General features: G+C 42.1%; 1 protein-coding gene across 1 annotated transcript; it reads left to right on the plus strand.

Annotated features, from left to right (window-relative positions):
* The first annotated feature begins 14,325 nt into the window (after positions 1 to 14,325).
* On the plus strand, positions 14,326 to 14,679 carry LOC148802870 (uncharacterized). Its single transcript, XM_088896578.1, has one exon. The coding sequence runs from the start codon at positions 14,326 to 14,328 to the stop codon at positions 14,677 to 14,679; it is 354 nt and encodes a 117-aa protein (XP_088752704.1).
* The last annotated feature ends 3,849 nt before the right edge of the window (positions 14,680 to 18,528 follow it).

Here is an 18,528-nt window from a genome sequence, read left to right on the forward strand (position 1 = left end):
ATGTACTGTGGGACATTGTGGGGGGCAATCTTGTGGGGGGGCTGATTTGGTCTCGACCTTCACGGTCCAACCACTGCCTTTGTGGAGTAAACCTTCTAACAATAAGGCTGCTTATTATTGAGACAGCCATGCATACCTTAAAAAATGCATGGGTGGAGAGGGTGTTTGTAGAAACATCAAATTGATATTTCTTGTTTCAGGGGGCTGAAGCCTAATCATTCTACTTGAAGTGACTCTCAAATTTGATGTTACAACACACATCTCTTATCACTCTGTATTGATGGATCAACCCAAAACGTTTAGCTATGGTAGCAAACACAACCTAAGGTGTGACGATCTTGCCGTTTTGAGATTTAAAAGGCCCACGTCTACGACAGCCAGGACCCAAGCCCAGCTGGGTCAAGTTCGTTTGAAGTTTCAGGTTGCAAGTATATATCTTTTGTCATCTAACTCCTTAGGGAAAGGCCCAAAATCATGTACTTCTTTTTTTCTGTTGGAATGAGAAATAAATAGATGAGAGTTGCATAAAACAGCAACGTTTTTAAAAACGATTCAGAAATGGAATCATTCTGACCACTGGTTTTTGGGTCAATGGTCTGATCATCCGGTTCGAATGAACCACCCCATTCTGACAGCAAAATTAAAAATAAAAAAAAATTAAAAAATGACCAAAACCATTGAATGGATCGACAGGTTGACAGTTCAACCGTCCAAGTCAACGATTTATTGACTTTATGGTTTTTAACCAGATTCCAGGTTTGGGGTAAAACAGAATTGGTTGATTGAACGATTCCCAGGCCAAATGGCCCGACCGTCCGAAAACATTGCAAAACAGTATACACCAAACTCAACTCATGACCTTAGATTTATAGCGCCATACACCCTTTAGGTCCCAATGTATTTCTTAACTTGATTGTAGGCAGCGTTAGCATTGCCTAAAAATCTGATAAGCCCAATACCAAAGTAATTATATTCGCAATATAACATGTACACGTGTCTTGCCCAAGTTGTCAAACATAGAATGGACATAAAACTTTTCAGTCATTCGACCATAGGTTGAATAGTCCAATTGTCCGGTTCAGGTGCTCAATTCATCTATATCTATACTAGTACTAGTATAAAAAGTGTAAATAGCTCCCCATAGTTTTTAGAATTTTTCTGATTAAAATACCCCTCTTGTTGAATTCGGCCTTTCTATATTGTGAGGGTAGAAATTGTAATTTGAGTATTGCTTTGTAGTACATTTTATTCTCTCATTAAGTCCCATATTTAAGGCATTATCTCTCATTAAATCCTATATTTAAAATATTTTTGTCTATCATTATTAAATTCTGCTAATCAAAAGGAAACTGGTTTTTCTAGGTGGTAAATAAGTAGTTATAATGTTTAGATCAAACAGGTGAACCATGATACTATAATTAAATACTAAAAATTTAAAAATAGGCAAAAATACATAATAAAAATTAGATTATTTTACGCACATCTTCAATAGTATATATTTGTCATCTTAAACAAAAATATAAGATGTAAAATGAGACCATTTTCCTCTTTGAGTGGTGGGTCAATGGTTAAACCATCCAGATCAATGGATCAACCTACAATGTCATAGTAAAATAATATATCTTTTCTAAAAATAGAAAAAATACAAAAAGTTATAAAAATACACACAAATAGAAAAATTTAGGCATATCTCTAACATTGTATATTAATTCATATTAAAAAAAGTAAGTGTGATATGGGTCAATTGTCCAAGTCAAATGGGTCAATCCATTATTTTACAATTGAATAATTATAAATTTTAAAAAAATATATAAACACAAAAAAATTGTAGAAATTTTGGCCATCTCTAATATTATATAGCCATCATATTAATGAAAATAAGTGTGATAAATAAGAATTATTTTTTATTGATGGTGGAAATGGAATACAGAAAGTAAAATTGTCTTGAAAGAAAAATGTTTTCCATTCAAAGAATGGTTTAGGGATTCAATAGTCTAGGTTAACCCATGATCTCATAATTAAATAATAAAAATTTAAAAAACAATAAAAATACTAAAAGCAATAAAAACAGAAAAGGTTTATAGAAAAATTAAGAGACATCCTTAATATTATACATTCAACACATTATATAAAAAAGAATTGTTTTATTGACAATGAAAATGGAAAAAAATTCAAAAATTAGATAAAAATATAAAAGATTAAAGAATAAATTAAGAAAATATAGACATCTCTTTGATATTATTGTTATTATTACAATTATTATTATCTAAAATTTTCACATGCAACGCATGTGCACATATGTGTGTGTATAAGTATATATAGGTATAAACACATATTTTATCAATAATTAATGTATAATTATGTTCTACATGTAATATATGCATTATTTTGTATTTAATTTATATTTTTTAATTTGGTTTTTAACTTTTTTTGTTTGTAAAAAATGCTAAAAATTGCAATATGGGGACAAAAAAAGGATTTTCTACCAAAAATAATGAGGTAAGGCACCTTTGAAATACATAGATTTCGAAAATCTACCCAAAGTAAAAAAAAAATCACCACCGTCAGACATCTAAGTTTAAAGTTATGGCCTCCTGAAGTTTGCACATGCATTGAGTGTGCAACTCGTGACCTAGTGACTAGGTCAAACAAGCCAATGGTTAAACTGAACCTAGAATCGTGGTTGAGTGATGGTTCAAACAATTCGATCGTTTGGATCAACGACAAGGTGAAAACACAAGGTAAAAGGATTTCCAAAGAGAGTGGAAGTATAGAGGTGGATTAGTTTTCAAACACTGTATTGAAGTTTCTATCTCTAAGTTATTTTAATAAAAAAATATTTTCACAAAATATATTCATTCAGTTGGTTTCATGTTTGATCTATCTAGTTGGTTGGACTTGAAGGGAAAATCCCTTTGAGCCTAAAAGTATTAGATTCATAATGGTTTTTGTAGGTGTTAATATTAAAATTACACTCTTGTCCACATAAAGATATTAAATGGCGTGCATGCCTTCCAATTGAATTGTTTTGATCTTTCAAAAAAATCTTCCTTCTTCTATCAAATAAAATGCAAATACATTCCCTCTATTAAGTTATTTCATAAGAAATGCTTACCTAATGATTTTAAACTTTTTACAATCCCAATTTCACCAATGAGAAGTTTTTTCGATGAAAATTTACCGATTTACCCCAAAAAAGATCATGCATTTAAGATTGTACCTTACTGATTCTTTATTAATGAATTTGATATTGAAACACGCTTTGCTTCTCATCCCCACTTTCATCTTCCCTAGCAAAACCCTAAATCTCAACACCTCTTTTATAGTTACATCCACCACAGAGCTATATCTATCTATCCTACTACTAAAAGTGTGAATGAGAATGTGAAATTTTTATTTGACTAAAATATCCCAATTTTTGAATTTGGTCCCTCTCTAATTGTAAAGACAAAAATCTAATTTGAATAATCATTTTTCTCTTCATTAAAATCCCTCTCATTAAGCCTTATGTTTAAGGTATTAAATTTCATTAACAATCATTAAGTCCTCTTCTTGACTAGATGTTTTACATACATTTCTCCTTATCAATTCCCTTAGTCTTATATTTAGGGTATTAACTCCATTCTTTTAGTAAATCCTATACTAATTAACCATTTAAAAAAAAAAAATAAGTGGCACAAAGAAAATTGCTTCTATTGATGATATATATAAAATACAAATTCAAAACCAACCCAAAAGAGATGTTTTACTATTTCATGGCAAGTAAACAATTCGATCAACCTTTTGGTTAAATGAATTAAGCCTTGATGTCATAATCAAATAATAATAATAATAATAATAATAATAATTAAAAAAGATAAAATACACAAAAATATAAAATATATAAAAAAATGTAAAAAACATTTTGGTCACATCTTTAATATCGTATATTCAACAAAAATAAGTGTGACAAATAAGAATAATTTTTATAGAGAGAGAAATATAAAAAAAAAATTGTAGAAACTTTTGGAAACACATTATCTACTATCATAATCATCATCCTCATCATCAAAAACTGTCATGTATAAGGCACATGCACACTTACTAGTTCAAATAAAAAATATGAAAGAACCCAAATATTAAAAAATTAGTAAATGGTTTTCATAGAACAATTATGCTTTACATCTAAATAAAGTAAAGAATAAATATTACAAATTATAACACCTATTACACAAATATATTCACTTATTCAGGATAACTTTGACTTGTCGACATTTGTGAAAACATCACTTCCAAGTTTTATATCAATATTTTGTTTGATATATTTATCTAAAATCAATTCATATGTCATAAGAACCAATTGCCAAAAAGCATTCATGTTTCACACGAATGAGGAAGCATTTAAGTAACTTTTAGAGGTAAGGCTTTTATGTCCCCCTCCCCCTTATGATGTTCTCCCTCAATAAAATTTCTTGGTGGAATAATATTTAGGGTAATTAAAAGATTTTAACATACACTGAGTTTTTAAAATACTTATAATATATACCCTAAAGTTTTAAAATAAATTTAAATATACCTTGTAAGTTGATTCAACTAGACTTGAACATACCCTTCCTTGGTGAACCATTACATGCTAATTCATAAAAAGAAATTAAAATCCTATTTTGCACTCCTATGCTATTTAATAGATGAGACTTTGTTTTAAAAATCTAAAATGGTAGTTGCCTACAATTGAAAAGTCACACTCAATAGGCCATTTACCCTCACTTAGTCTGAAAAATGATTGTTTTGTTACCTAATACAACTACCATTTAGATTGAAATAGTCAATTTAAGGTTACCTAATTCTTAATAGTCACACCTATTTGAGAATGGATTTTGGGTACTATCACTATGGAATCTATTGGGGAAGATATATTGTAGTAGTAGTAGTAGTAGTAGTAGTAGTAGATACCAACAAAACACAACCCCATGAGAACAAAAAAAAAAAATCTTTCTTCAAATATTGTGTGATGAAATGGGTTCAACTAATAACAACAGTAATACTTAAATAATTTAGCTAAGCAACAAGAAATTAAATCGCAAGCACCACAAAGCAACATGCCATATTTTTTTACATTAACCCCAAAATTTGGGAAAAAAATCACAAAACCTATGGTCCCATTAATGTCTTCCACTAATTTAGAAATTAATAGGTTACAATAATCTTCTCTAGTTGAAGCTAGAAGTTTTACATACATTTAAGGAAATAATTCTTAGCTCACAACTACAACATCAACATTGCAATAAAAAGATGAGTTTCAACAAAACAACAAAGTAAATTCAAATCTCACCAAATTGATGTAATCATATAATTGAGAGAAGTAGAGGTAATAAATACAAAGTGGAGCTTGAATAGCACCAAAAATTTCATCAAGAATGCTTTAAATCAATATCCAATATTGTTTTTTTGGGTAGAGGTAAAAAAAACTCTCCCCCCCCCCCCTACCTTGGCTTCCTAGACACATAAATCTCTTTGGTGGCATAAAAAGTGGGGCAGGCCACTCATATGGATTAGACCAACACCCAATAAAATCCAGTTCTACGGGGAAACCTAGCATAACCACCGACATACATCACCAAAGCTATTAGGAATTGGATTCTTGGTATTGTTTGGGTATATCCTTATCCATATTTTAAAGCTCTTTGTGACACCAAGAATTTAAACCTTTGTTGAAATTGAATTGTTTTGCATGTGAAGGCATAAAAGAGTTTTTGACATCTGTTTTGTTGAAATTAAATTGTTTTTGTTGTGCATTGAGGAAAATTGTCAAAATTGTAAAGCTTGTACACACATATAGAACTTACACACAAGGGTTAGACACCACCTTTAACTCAAAAGGTTAAGTCGTTACATTGTGGGCCAATCTTTAATTTGTATATAAGACCATTGTACCTCCAATTTTTTCTAATGTGGGACTTTACATTCCATACACTCACATTTGCATTCCAGCAATCTTCCCCTCGCGTGTGCTTCTCTTCTACATTGGGTATTTCATACTCCCCCTCTAACAGAAGTTGTTATCATATTGTTGATCTTGATGAATACCACACTACTCGAACATGGGGAAGCCAATAAAGCCATGGGAGTCGCCATATGCATCTACCAATAATGCTTATTCCCCAAAGCTTGGCTATATTATTGTGCATTAAGGAGAGTCACTAAAACCAGGGAGATCGTATACACACGTAGACTTACACACAAGAGTTGGACCCCCACCTTTAACTCAAAAGCTTAAGTCATTAAGTTGTAGGCCAATCTTGTATATAAGTCCATTGGACTTATTTATTTCAAATGTGGAACAATATAGTCCATACAATCATACGTACATCCCAAAAGTTTTTCATGTTTTGAATTGTTTTGACTTTTCCCTTGAACTTTCTTTCTTGTATTATAAATTAAATTGTCAAACATTTAAATATACATCTTATCTTTCCATTGAATTCTGTTATTAGAGATGGACCAAAGTTGGATGATAATTTTCCAAAGCCTAGTAGGGTGGATGGTTGGACTAGGGCCTAGGGTAGTGAGTAGAGTTGTTCTTTACTTTGTTGTTCCCTAATTCGTTGACGTAAGGGACACTTTCATGCTTAGATCATTCTTAGGGGGTGCTCTTTTTTGGTTTTTGAGAGGAGGAAAGTTGATCAATAGGATTTTGGTTCCCATTGACTAAGAATCTCATGTTATATTTTCATATTTATGTGGGGACCAGGGAAAGTTTATTTTCCTAGGTTTCACTTCTAAGTGATACCCATCTCCTAGGTGGGTAAATAACTTTCCCACTAGGGGAAAAAGTTTTCAACACTTGAATGGGACAAAAAATGCCCCTTTTAATAATGGATTTTTATGGTTAAAATGATAATTTCCTTTTTTACTTGAGAAATAAAAGAACATGGGTAAATACACTTACCTGGGTAAGTGTTTCCTAGGAAAAACTTACCTAGGTAATTGCATTTACTCGGGTAAGTAACTTACCAAAAAGCGAACGGGGCCTTAGATTAATGATGTAAGGGTAAAAGGTATGCAAAAAGAATGCACTATTTGTCTCTTATGTAGTTCAAATCATATAACTTACTTGATTTATGGCTCTCTGTAACCACCTCTACAAGGTTGTTGCCATAAAGAGGAAGATATAACACAAGTCAAGAATGCATTAAGATTCATAACAATAAAAAAAAAAAAAAAAAAAAAAAAAAAAAAAAAAAAACTATTATCATGAATTTGTCATCTCTTTGGTTCTTTTTGAAAAATTTGAAAGAAAATGAAGAACAATATGTTTAAGTTTATTATGAAACCAAAAGGTATCTTAAAGTCAATTTTTGGAATCACATGGTATATTTAAGTCTTTTCCCTAGGTTGTGGTTACTAGACCTGTTCATGGGCCGAGCCAAGCCGGGCTCGGGTCGGGCCTTCACTCTGTATTAACAGATTTTTCTAAGGCCCGAGCCCGAGCCCGGCCCGACCATCGGGCCTACAACTTGGGCCTGAGCTCGGCCCTCATAAAAAGCCCGGGCCTGGGCCCGAGCCTGAAATTTAGCCCATGTTGTTACTACTACTGAAGCGACTGAATAGAGAGAGAGAGAAATTATAAAGAAAAAAGTAAAAAATGTATATATTAAATTATAAATATATATTTCAATAAATATTATATTATTTATATATTTTATATAATATATAAAATACAAATTATGTATTTTATAAAATATATAATGTTGAGTCGGGTCGGTCTGGGCTTTTTTGACTAATCCCGAGCCCGGACCGTAACACAATCGGGCTTACTATGTTAGGCCCAAGTTCAGGCCCGCGGGCCTAATTACATGACCAAGCCCGACCGGGGTGAGGGTCAAGCCGGGCAATCGGGTTACCCGGCCGATGAACATGTCTAGTGGTTACTAAAGAACCTGTACCTCCCACTCGTTATACTAGACCCCCTTTGGAAATAGTAAATTTTAATTTTTGGTGGTGTCATACTGTTCATACTATCATGTCATCAAAAAAGTGGGGGGTTTGCCTTGTGATTCAAAATGAACAGACATCCTTTGTATATATGCCTATGCTATTGCTATTGAACCTTAACCAACTTTGATTGTTGTTTTTTTTAATGTATATTGATGAAGGGTGATTTGGCGCAACCTAGTAAGTAAGGGTCACGTGGACGCGACCTGCCCGAAGGATGACAACTCAACAAAAGGAGCCTAGTCAACAATTTTCAGAGCTCGGGAGTTCGGTCACCTTGGCACAAAGCCACCTCGGCATAAAGTTACCTCGGTGTAAAGGAACATTGGTACCTAACCCATTTCGGGCCCAAGAACCAAAGTGACACGTAATCAACTCCAGAATCTTCCCAATGGACTCTGAACCTTTCGGGATCACGTTGCATAACAGCAGGCCTTATCCTCTCCACGCCCGGATCGGGTGGGGATGATAGACTTCATTAACTGATACGCTACTCCCCAACTAAAGCGGAAACGGATCTCATCCACTCAGGCCGAAGATCCCGAAACCATTTCGTGAGACCCACGACAGCTCAACTATATAAGGACATCAACCCCTCCAGGGCCTAGGTACGTGCGATTATTTGCTCACTAGAACACTTATTATTCAACTTTCAGTTCATAATACTAACTTAAGCATCAGAGCGACCTCGTCGGGTTAGCCACCTCGGGTTCTCTGAGCTTCACTGTTTTGCAGATCGAACTAGCTTGCCACGCAGTCAAGTTTCAGATCATCCACTAGCTAGGAGCATCCAAATCGTGCTCCATCATTTGGCGTCGTCTGTGGGAAACGATCAAAAGGTCATTCCAACCTCTATCTTACTCTCAATTGACTCCTCCAACAACACCGGGAAAGGTATCGACATGAATGTCACCGAGGGGCAAGATCAGCAATCAACTCTCCCTCAAAGCCCCACAGTGTGTATCCGTCAGTTCACCATTTCCCTCATAGCTTCGGGGGTCCCATCACTGTCTGTACCACAAATCACCCTGCAAGTGAGCGTTCCGCTCCCCCGAGTGGGCACCGCCTTCTTAGAGCCATATGTGATTCCCCTCGGGGTCGGGTACTCTCAGTTTGATGATCTAGTTCAATGTGTTCGAACGATGCAGATCCAGATGCAACAAGTCCAGTAGTTCCAACAATACTTCCTCTACCAACGGCAATTTCCACCTTTGCATCAGAGCCTGCATAGATCTACGCAGGATGTCCACCGATCCCCCATCAAGGTGAGGGGACATCATAGGTACCGGTACTTCCCAAGAACCAGACTCCATCACGAGGTAGGATGGACAAGCAACAGCACCAATGTCGAGTCGATAGAGAAGCAATAGCGAAAGCGTTGCAAGACTCGTCGCTCTTCAGCTAGAAACAGTCCGCCTGCAAAGCCCAGCCAGCCAATGGAGCAGACCAAAGAAACAGCAGAGGTGAGCTCGGTAGCCACGAAGACTTCTCCTACTCTGTTGAGCCAGCCATCCCCCCTGTCACCCGAGCTCCTAGTAGCCCCGATGCCAAAGGACTTCAAGGTCCCCCCTCTAGATAAGTATGGTAGGTCGTTCGACCCCGGTGGTCACGTGGATGCCTTCCAGTCTCAAATGCATCTCGCCGGGGCTGACGAAGCCTGCATGTGTGTGGCCTTCTCTACCACATTCAGAGGAGTAGTTCGGACCTGGAATAGGAACCTCACACCGGGCTCCATCAAGAGCTGGGCTCAATTTTCCGACCTATTCATGGCACACTTCATCACCAGTAAGAAGTGCTTGAAGTCATAAGAGAGCCTTCTGAATGTAGTGCAGAAGGAAGGAGAGTCTATTAGAAGCTACATCAAGCGCTTCAATGAGACATGCCTGCATATACCGGACCTTGATCTGGCGGTGCGCCTCATTGCAGTGAAGAAAGGGATCACCCATAGAGAGTTCAAGTGGCACGTGGTAGCAAACAAACCAAACAACATCACCGAGTTCCTCAAGCTGGCTAATCATTTCATCAGCACTGAAGAGGAAATCAACTAGAAGATTGACAATCCGTCGGGTTAAAAGAGGAAGAGAGAAGATGAAGGGACAAGCAACATTAAGCAAAAAAGAAAGAAAAGTAAGTCCCCAAGTAGGAAAAGAAGCAAATCCCCACGCTCGAGAAGTCCCCATCGTGCGGCTACAAGTCAGGTTGGCGTTCCAGGACCCTCCAGTAGAGCAAACTAATTACGCCCCCCTAACACAAAGAGAGGAGAGATCCTAATGGCTATCAAGGACTCCTCCATCATCAGATGGCCACCCAGGCTAAGGGGAGATCCAGCAACAAGGAACCCGAACATCTACTGCCACTTCCACCGGGATCACGGTCGTCTTTGCGACACGATCGAGGAGCTCATCTGTCGCGGGTGCCTAAAGAATTATAGCCTGGGGGAAGAAAGAGGTTAGGGAGACCAATTGGGAGATCATCAGGGAGACCATAGAAGGAACGCCCCCGAGACTAGCAGGCAGAACAAACAGCCACCTCGGCAGTTACCAGAGGAGAGACCAGTCCATGATGTGATCAATATGAACACCAGCGGGTCCATCATTGCGGGGTGCACATCAGCAGCAGGGAGGACATCGATCCATGAGTTGGAAAGTGAAGGCGAAAGAGGGTAGGGAGACCGATCGAGGATCACGGTCATAGCACAGAGAACTATAGGAATATTTGCGACGCGATCGAGGAACTCATCCATCGCGGGTGCCTGAAGAATTATAGCCTGCGGGAAGAAAGAGGGCAGGGAGACCGATTGGGAGATCATCAGGGAGACCAGAGAAGGAACACCCCTGAGACTAGCAGGTAGAACAAGCATCCACCTCGGCAGTTACCAGAGGAGAGACCAGTCCGCGATGTGATCAATATGAACACCAGCGGGTCCATCATTGCAGGGTGCACAACAGTAGCAGGGAGGACATCGATCCGTGAGTTGGAGAGTGAAGGCGAAAACCCGCCAAAGCGACCTCGGCTCAAAGAACCTATCTACTTTATCGAGGACGATGTGCGCGGGATTCAGTATCCACATGATGATGCCTTAGTCGCAAAACCCAGAATCAACGACTTCGAAGTGAAGTAGATTCTAGTGGACTCGGGTAGCTCGGCGAATATCCTCTTTAAGGAGACCTTCGATAAGCTACAGTTATAGTAGAGCGACCTGAAGCCAGCAGACACACCCTTGGTAGGGATCAGCGGAGAAGAGGTCAGACCCCTTGGTCGGGTCACAGTACCAGGAGAGGCAGGCACCTGGCCGAACATCGTACGATTCGAGCACACTTTTTTGGTGGTCACGACTCCATCCCCCTACAATGCGATCATAGGCCGGCCTATCACACACGTTCTACTTGCAATAGTGTCCACCTATTACTTAGCGATGAAGTTCCCAACTGATTACGGTGTGGGGGTCGTGCGAGGTGACTAGCTCGAATCCCGTAAGTGCTATGTGGCCACCCTGAAAGGAAAGGCAAAGTTGACAGAGGACATCGAGCTTAAACAACCAGCAAAGCATACAGAGGAGCAAGCTGCCCCGACAGAAGAAACAGAGCCGACCAAAACTCTTCGGATCGGTGCCTTGATCAGCTAACCGCTTCGAACTCAACTTGTAAGTTTCTTACTCAAAAACATAGACATCTTTGCTTGGTCCGCGGCGGAGATGCCCAGAATCGACCTTAAAATAATAACTCACAAATTTAATGTGGACCCTCTAGTCAGGCCAGTAAGACAAAGAAAACACAACCTTGCCTCGGAGCGGTGGAGGGTAGTCGATGAGGAGATCGGGAAGCTCCTCGCCGCAAACTTCATCAGGGAAGTCCATTACCTGAGCTGGGTCGCCAACCCGATGCTGGTGAAGAAGGCCAACGGCAAGTTGTGCATGTGTGTCGACTATACGGCCTGAACAAAGCTTGCCCGAAAGATTGCTTCCCATTGCCCAAAATTGACCACCTAGTAGACGCGACCTCGGGGCACGAGTTGTTGAGAATTTTGGACGCCTACTCCATCTACAACCAGATTAGGATGGACCCTTCTGACCAGGACAAGACAACATTTATAACCGAACTCGGGCTGTACTGTTATAAAGTTATGCTCTTTGGTTTGAAAAATGTTGGGGCAACGTTCCAACGACTTGTAAATAAAGTTTTTGAGTTGTTGATCGGCAATAAAGTGGAATGTTATGTTGATGACATGGTCGTGAAGACCCAATTTTCAAACTCTTTATTAAATGATTTAAATGATGTTTTTCAAATTTTAAGGAAGTATAATATGAAATCAAACCCGAACAAACGTCGGGTAAATTCCTAGGTTACATAGTGAACCAACGTGGCATCGAAGCCAATCCGGAAAAAATTAAAGCTATTTTAGATATGAGACCACCCCAGAAAATAAAAGAGGTCCGAAGGCTGACTGGCCGGGTAGCCGCCCTAGGCCAGTTCATGTCTAAGTCGGTGGGTTGATGCCTGCCTTTTTTCAAGGCAATAAAAAATAACGAGCACTTCAAATGGACCAAGGAGTGCCAACTCGTGTTTGACGAGCTAAAGAAGTACCTAAGTACTGCACCGGTTCTAACCCAACCTAAAGAAGGGGATGAGTTAAAGTTGTACCTCTCCGCAAGTGACGAGGTAGTCAGCTCGGTACTGATTAGAGAGGTAGACCGGGTCCAACAACCCATCTACTATGTTAGTAAGGTTTTGCAGGATGACAAAACTAGGTATCCCAAGATCGAGAAGCTAGCATACACACTGGTCATAGCAGCCCGGAAACTATGCCCGTACTTCTAGGCCCACACTATCGTCGTCCTCACCAACAGACCTCAGAGACAGATTTTGCTTAAGCTCGAGGTGTCTGGAAGATTAACGAAGTGGTCCATCGAACTAAGCGAATACGACATCCGTTTTGAGCCCCGCCCAGCAATCGAAGCCCACGTCTTAGCGGATTTCGTCGCAGAATGCACGTTCAGCACGCCGACCCTAGAAGTGACTGAACCCACCAGTACGTTAGAGGTATTAACCAGTGCGGCACCAGCCCCCATCAGGGTTGGACCGACATGGGACGAGGAGCCCTGGATCCTCCACGTAGATGACTCATCAAATCTGCAAGGAAGCGATGTTGGACTGAGGTTGTACGAGCTAAGCGAGGTGAAGTTGGAGTATGCTCTTTGGTTTAGATTCGAAGCATCGAACAACAAGGAGGAGTACGAGGCATTATTTGTCAGACTTAACCTGGCGAAGGAGATGGGAGCCAAACACCTCATCGTGTGCAGTGATTCACAGCTGGTGGTTAACCAAATTAACGGCGATTACGAGGCTCGCGACTAGACCATGGCAGCATACCTAGCCAAGGTCAGAGAGATTCTGCCAAACTTTCACTCATGTCAAACTTTCACTCTGTCTCGATTGGACAATACTAGTGAGAACACGAAGCGGACAATATATATCAAAGAACAGTCTCGCCCTAGCGTTCTCGGGGGGTAGAAGAGGTCGTTCCCGTGTTAGTAGTGAAACCGAGTTGGATAGACTCGCTCGTTGATTATCTGCTCCACGGGACCCTGCTAGCAGAACGCAATGCAGCTCAGAGGGTAGAGCGACAGGCAGCCCGATATGTTCTAATTGATGGGCGGTTGTATAGGAGATCCTTTATGCTCTCCTACCTACGTTGCTTGCAGCCTTCAAAAGTGGATCAAGTATTGTGCGCCATCCATGAGGGACTCTGCGGAGGACACCTAGGGGGCAAGGTACTTGCCCAAAAGGCACTAAGGCAAGGATATTACTGGCCTACCATTAAGGCAGACGCCCTTGAGCTTGTCAAGAAGTGTGACAATTGTCAAAGGCATGCCAACATCCCCCTGCTACCTACTGCCAATCTGAAATACCTCACCAACCCATGGCCTTTTGCTCAATGGGGAATAGACATCCTCAGACCTTTCCCCCCAACAACCGGGCAGAGGAGGTTCCCGGTCGTGGCAGTAAATTACTTCACAAAATGGGTGGAGGTCGAGCCCTAGGTAACTATCACAACTCGCATCATACAGAACTTCTTCTGGAAAAACATAGTGTGCCGCTTTGAACTACCTCGGGTGTTGATATCTGGTAACGGGAACCAATTCCAAGACATCAAATTCCAGAACCGATGTGTCGAGATGGGAATCTAGCAAAATTTCACCTCGATGGCACACCCGCAAGCGAACAGACAAGCTGAAGTAATAAACAAGGCGATTCTCCGTGACTGAAAGTTCACCTGACACGAGCTAAGGGATTGTGGGTAGAGGAGTTGCCCAGTGTCCTTCGGGCCTACCGAACTACCATCAAGACCGCGATGGGTGAAACACCCTTCAACCTCATGTATGGTATAGATGCGGTGATCCTAGTAGAGATCGAAGTGCCAACATTGCGACTCGAGGCTTACGACAGGGAAGCAAACGATGACAAGCTTCGTACCAACCTGGACCTAATAGAAGAGGTACGGGACTTGGCCTACATTCGGATAGTGGCTTACCAGCAGAGAGTAGCTCGGTACTATAACGCCCAGGTGAGGAAACGACAATTTCGTGCCGGTGACCTGGTCCTCCAGAAGGTTATGGTACCAGAGCCTAGCGTGCATAAGCTCGGACCGAATTGGGAAGGTTCGTACCGTGTAAGCGGGTGTTTAGGGAAGGCACGTATGAGCTAGAGACCATGGAGGGGAAGCAGGTACCTCGTGCTTGGAATATCGACAACCTAAGGAGATAGTACCTGTAAACCTCAATGCAAGCAAAAATCGACTAAGTCCATAAGACCACCAAGCTAACCCTATGGACGACGAACTGGAGAGAGGACCCTTAAGTCACTACCAAAAGCCTAAGGGCTATAGTAGTGTAGAGCTGACAAAAGACTTCGGCACAATATAAGACCCAGTCTCCTCCTCGGCATGGGCAGAAAAATCCTAGTCGCCTCTTTGGCATAGGCTGCTTAAGACCCGGTCACCTCTTCGACATGGGCTCATTAAAACCTAGTCGCTTTGGCATGGGTAAGGAGGCAAAGTAGCCCGGGTGCAGACAGGTCGGGCATGTACACCCTACAGTTTCTACTCACCCCGGCGTACAATAACGAATGTTCCTTTTCGAGTTTGGGAATAATCTCGAGTTCGAGAATGATCTACACTTAGACAAATTTTGCATACAGAAAGTTTTACAAAATACTTGTATTCCATTGATAAGATGCTTCGAGCACATAAAAAAAAAGGAAGAAAGATTACAACTGTTTATCTGAACTCGAAGGCTCAGCACATCAAGTATTTACAAAGGGGGTCCAAGAAAAGAGGCATCAGTTAGTTCGGGGCTCCTCATCCCCAACAGAAGCTTCAGTAGGCGGATCTGTCTCCATGCAGTCATCGGTGGCATCAGCCTCCTCTCCCTCCCCCATCGTCTCATCATCGAGAAGGTTGTCGTCACTTTCTGCCCCGGAGTCCAGATCCTTAGCGGCTTCAACGGCCATCTCCTTGGTGATATTGGACGTGGTGGTGGCACTAAGGTCGAGGTGGGGAAATTCACGTTGGGTCAACCACCTACTGAGCTTAAACCCCTTGTGATAGCCTACTATCCTAGCCTCGACCAACCTCTCTTATAGCTCTGCCAAAGACTTATACTCCTTAACTGCCTTGACTTTGGCCTCCTCCATCGCTCGAAGCAAAATTTCCATTCGCTCCTTCACAAGAGCCTCGAGGTTTTCATTCTCTCTCTTCAGTTCCACCTCGCGCTACACGAGCTGCTACTTCTCCGCCATCAGCACAGTCAACAGCTCCTTCTTAGCTCGCGCGTCATTTTTTTGCTGGCTGATCTCGCTACAAGCTAAGTTGAGCTCAGAGTGGACACTTCGGGAAGACTTCTCGGCTTCGAGAGCTCGCTTTAAGTTCACCTCGGACTGATAGGCCAAGGCATGGATAGAGGAGTTCACCTGCCAAAAGAAGAAAACAAGTATCAGTATGAAGAAAAATACAAGTATAAAGCAACCTAAAGGCTAAGTACGTACCACCATACAGTGTGTGGCTGCTCGGGCCCCGAGCTGAGCAACCGGCAAGTTAGCCCAACGAGCGACCTCTGGACTAAGGTATCGCTGCCCGAAGAAGTGGCGGTCATTGGTACAGGCTGAGGCTTTGAAGACGTGGTCTCCTCGAGCATGTGGGGTGGAGTGGCCTTGCTTGTGTCCTCCTCAACCAAGTTGATCACGAGAGGATGTTCGGTGATGGGTGGATGTTCGGGGGCAAAGGTGGTGACGTCAGAGGTGGTGGTCTTGGTGTGGAGGTAAGCCTTCTTAGAGGCCCTCTTCTTCTTCTTTCCCTTCTGCATGCTCCCAAAGAGCGATCTCCTCGGAAAACACCGCATCCTTGCTCTTGAATAGGCCAAAGTTCGGAGTCAAAATGCTCCGGACTAAGGTATCGCTGCCCGAAGAAGTGGCGGTCATTGGTATAGGCTAAGGCTTTGAAGACGTGGTCTCCTCTGGCACGCAGGGTGGACTGGCCTTGCTTGGGTCCTCCTCAACCAAGTTGATCACGGGAGGATGTTCGGCAACGGGTGGGTGTTCGGGGGCAAAGGCGGTGACATCAGAGGTGGTGGTCTCGGTGTGGTGGCGAACCTTCTTGGAGGCCCTCTTCTTCTTCTTTCTCTTTTGCATGCTCCCAAAGAGCTCGTCGGCAGGGATGTCATCCATGGCAACTGCAACAAGTGATGAACTAAGTTAGGTACGACACCGAAGTAAAACAAACAGGAAAAAGGTACAATAGTTACCGACCTACCAGGAGGGCTTAGACCGGCTTGCACGAGCTTCTCCTCGGTCATGAAGTTTTCGAACTTCAGGCCGAGACTCGTCATAGATCGGACCTCTTCCCTTGTCTTCGGGTCCAGTTTGATGTCTGGGTCCTGGATGGCTTCCCTCCAATGAGTTAGGAAAGGCCACCCCTTGGTGTTACGGACCACGAAATAGCATCTCTTCCAAGTCGGGACCTTGTTAGGGAGCTCGTGCAACAGCTTGTACCTGGGGCGAGGAGACATAGTAACTTTGCCTGTGCTTGGGTAGAACACAGGACGAGTTCTTTTTTATGGAGAGGATCGAAGAGAAGATGTCAAGGTCTAGAGGTTGGTTGTAATCGTGGAAAAGGGCAATGGTACCTACGATGTTACGGATGGAGTTCGAATGTAGCTGGTCTATGGCGATGTCAAAAAACTTAATGACTTCGGTTATGAAAGGATGGAGTGGAAGGCACAACCCGACAACGAGTTGCTCCTCGAAGACCACGATCTCGTCATGACCATGATCCTAAGGAAAGTTGCATAAGGGAATACTATATACAAGATCATTGGGAAATCTGTACCGAGCTACTAGGGATAGGAGCCTGTCTGTTGTCATTGTAGATGGACCGAAGCTGTCCGACAGGCGACCTCAGTGTGAGGTGGAGGCCGACTTGCTAGAAGCTTCTTGCTCTCGCCGAGGTGAGTCCACCTCTCACGGATCGGAGTCCACATCCTATGCCGAAGTGCCCACCTCGACAAGATGAGGCTCCACGGTCTGTGCTGAGGTCCCCACCTCGGCCCAGTGGACTCACCACTCCCATCTAGAAGGCTATCTAAGCTAAGACTAGACATTCTAACGGAAAGGACAATGGAATCGAAAGCAAAAGAAGACGAACTCACCAAAAGAAGACCAAAGAGAGAAAGACGACCTCGGACCGAGGAATAGCTAACACCGAGCTGGGATACTTGAACGCAACCTCAAGGACTTTGGATTCACGGTTCTGTGGCAAAGAAAATGGGCCCTTTGGCCCCTATTTATAACCAATATATTCGAAAATCAACGATCGAAATTTGCACGATCCAACGGCTCCTAAGAAAGCTAACTGCATGCTTCCCAAGGTTGAAATTAGTTTAGCACGCGTTTTGATGTCCGTGGAGACTATAATCGGCTTCACGTCCGTGCGTACCTGATGCGCGATCTGGGTCACTTCCTGGTTGAGCCAAACGGTCAAACAGGTCCGACCAATGGTCCGCCCTCCATGTCACCTAGACTTCGTGCCAAATCCACCTAGGCTCGTCATGAACTCCCTGCGCTGGGTTAGGACCCTTGGCATGAGGAGTGGGGGGCAATTGATGAGGGGTGATTTGGCACGACCTAGTAAGTAAAGGTCACGTGGACGCGATCTGCCCGAAGGATGACAACTCAGCAAAAGGAGCCTAATCAGCAATTTTCAGAGCTCGGGAGTTCGGTCACCTCGGCGCAAAGCCACCTCAGCATAAAGTCACCTCGGCGTAAAGGCACCTCGGTACCTAACCCAGTTCGGACCTAAGAACCAAAGTGACACGTAATCAACTCCAGAAGCTTCCTGGTGGACTCTGAACCTTTTGGGATCATGTCGTGTAACGGTAGGCCTTATCCTCTCCACGCCCAGATCGGGTGGGGACGATAGACTTCATTAACTGATATGTTACTCCCCGACTAAAGCGGAAACGGATCTCATCTACTCAGGCCGAAGATCCCAGAACCGTTTTGT

Source organism: Nelumbo nucifera, chromosome 1 (genome assembly GCF_055504915.1).
Source record: "Nelumbo nucifera cultivar China Antique chromosome 1, China Antique-T2T, whole genome shotgun sequence".
Classification (NCBI taxonomy): Eukaryota; Viridiplantae; Streptophyta; class Magnoliopsida; order Proteales; family Nelumbonaceae; genus Nelumbo; species Nelumbo nucifera.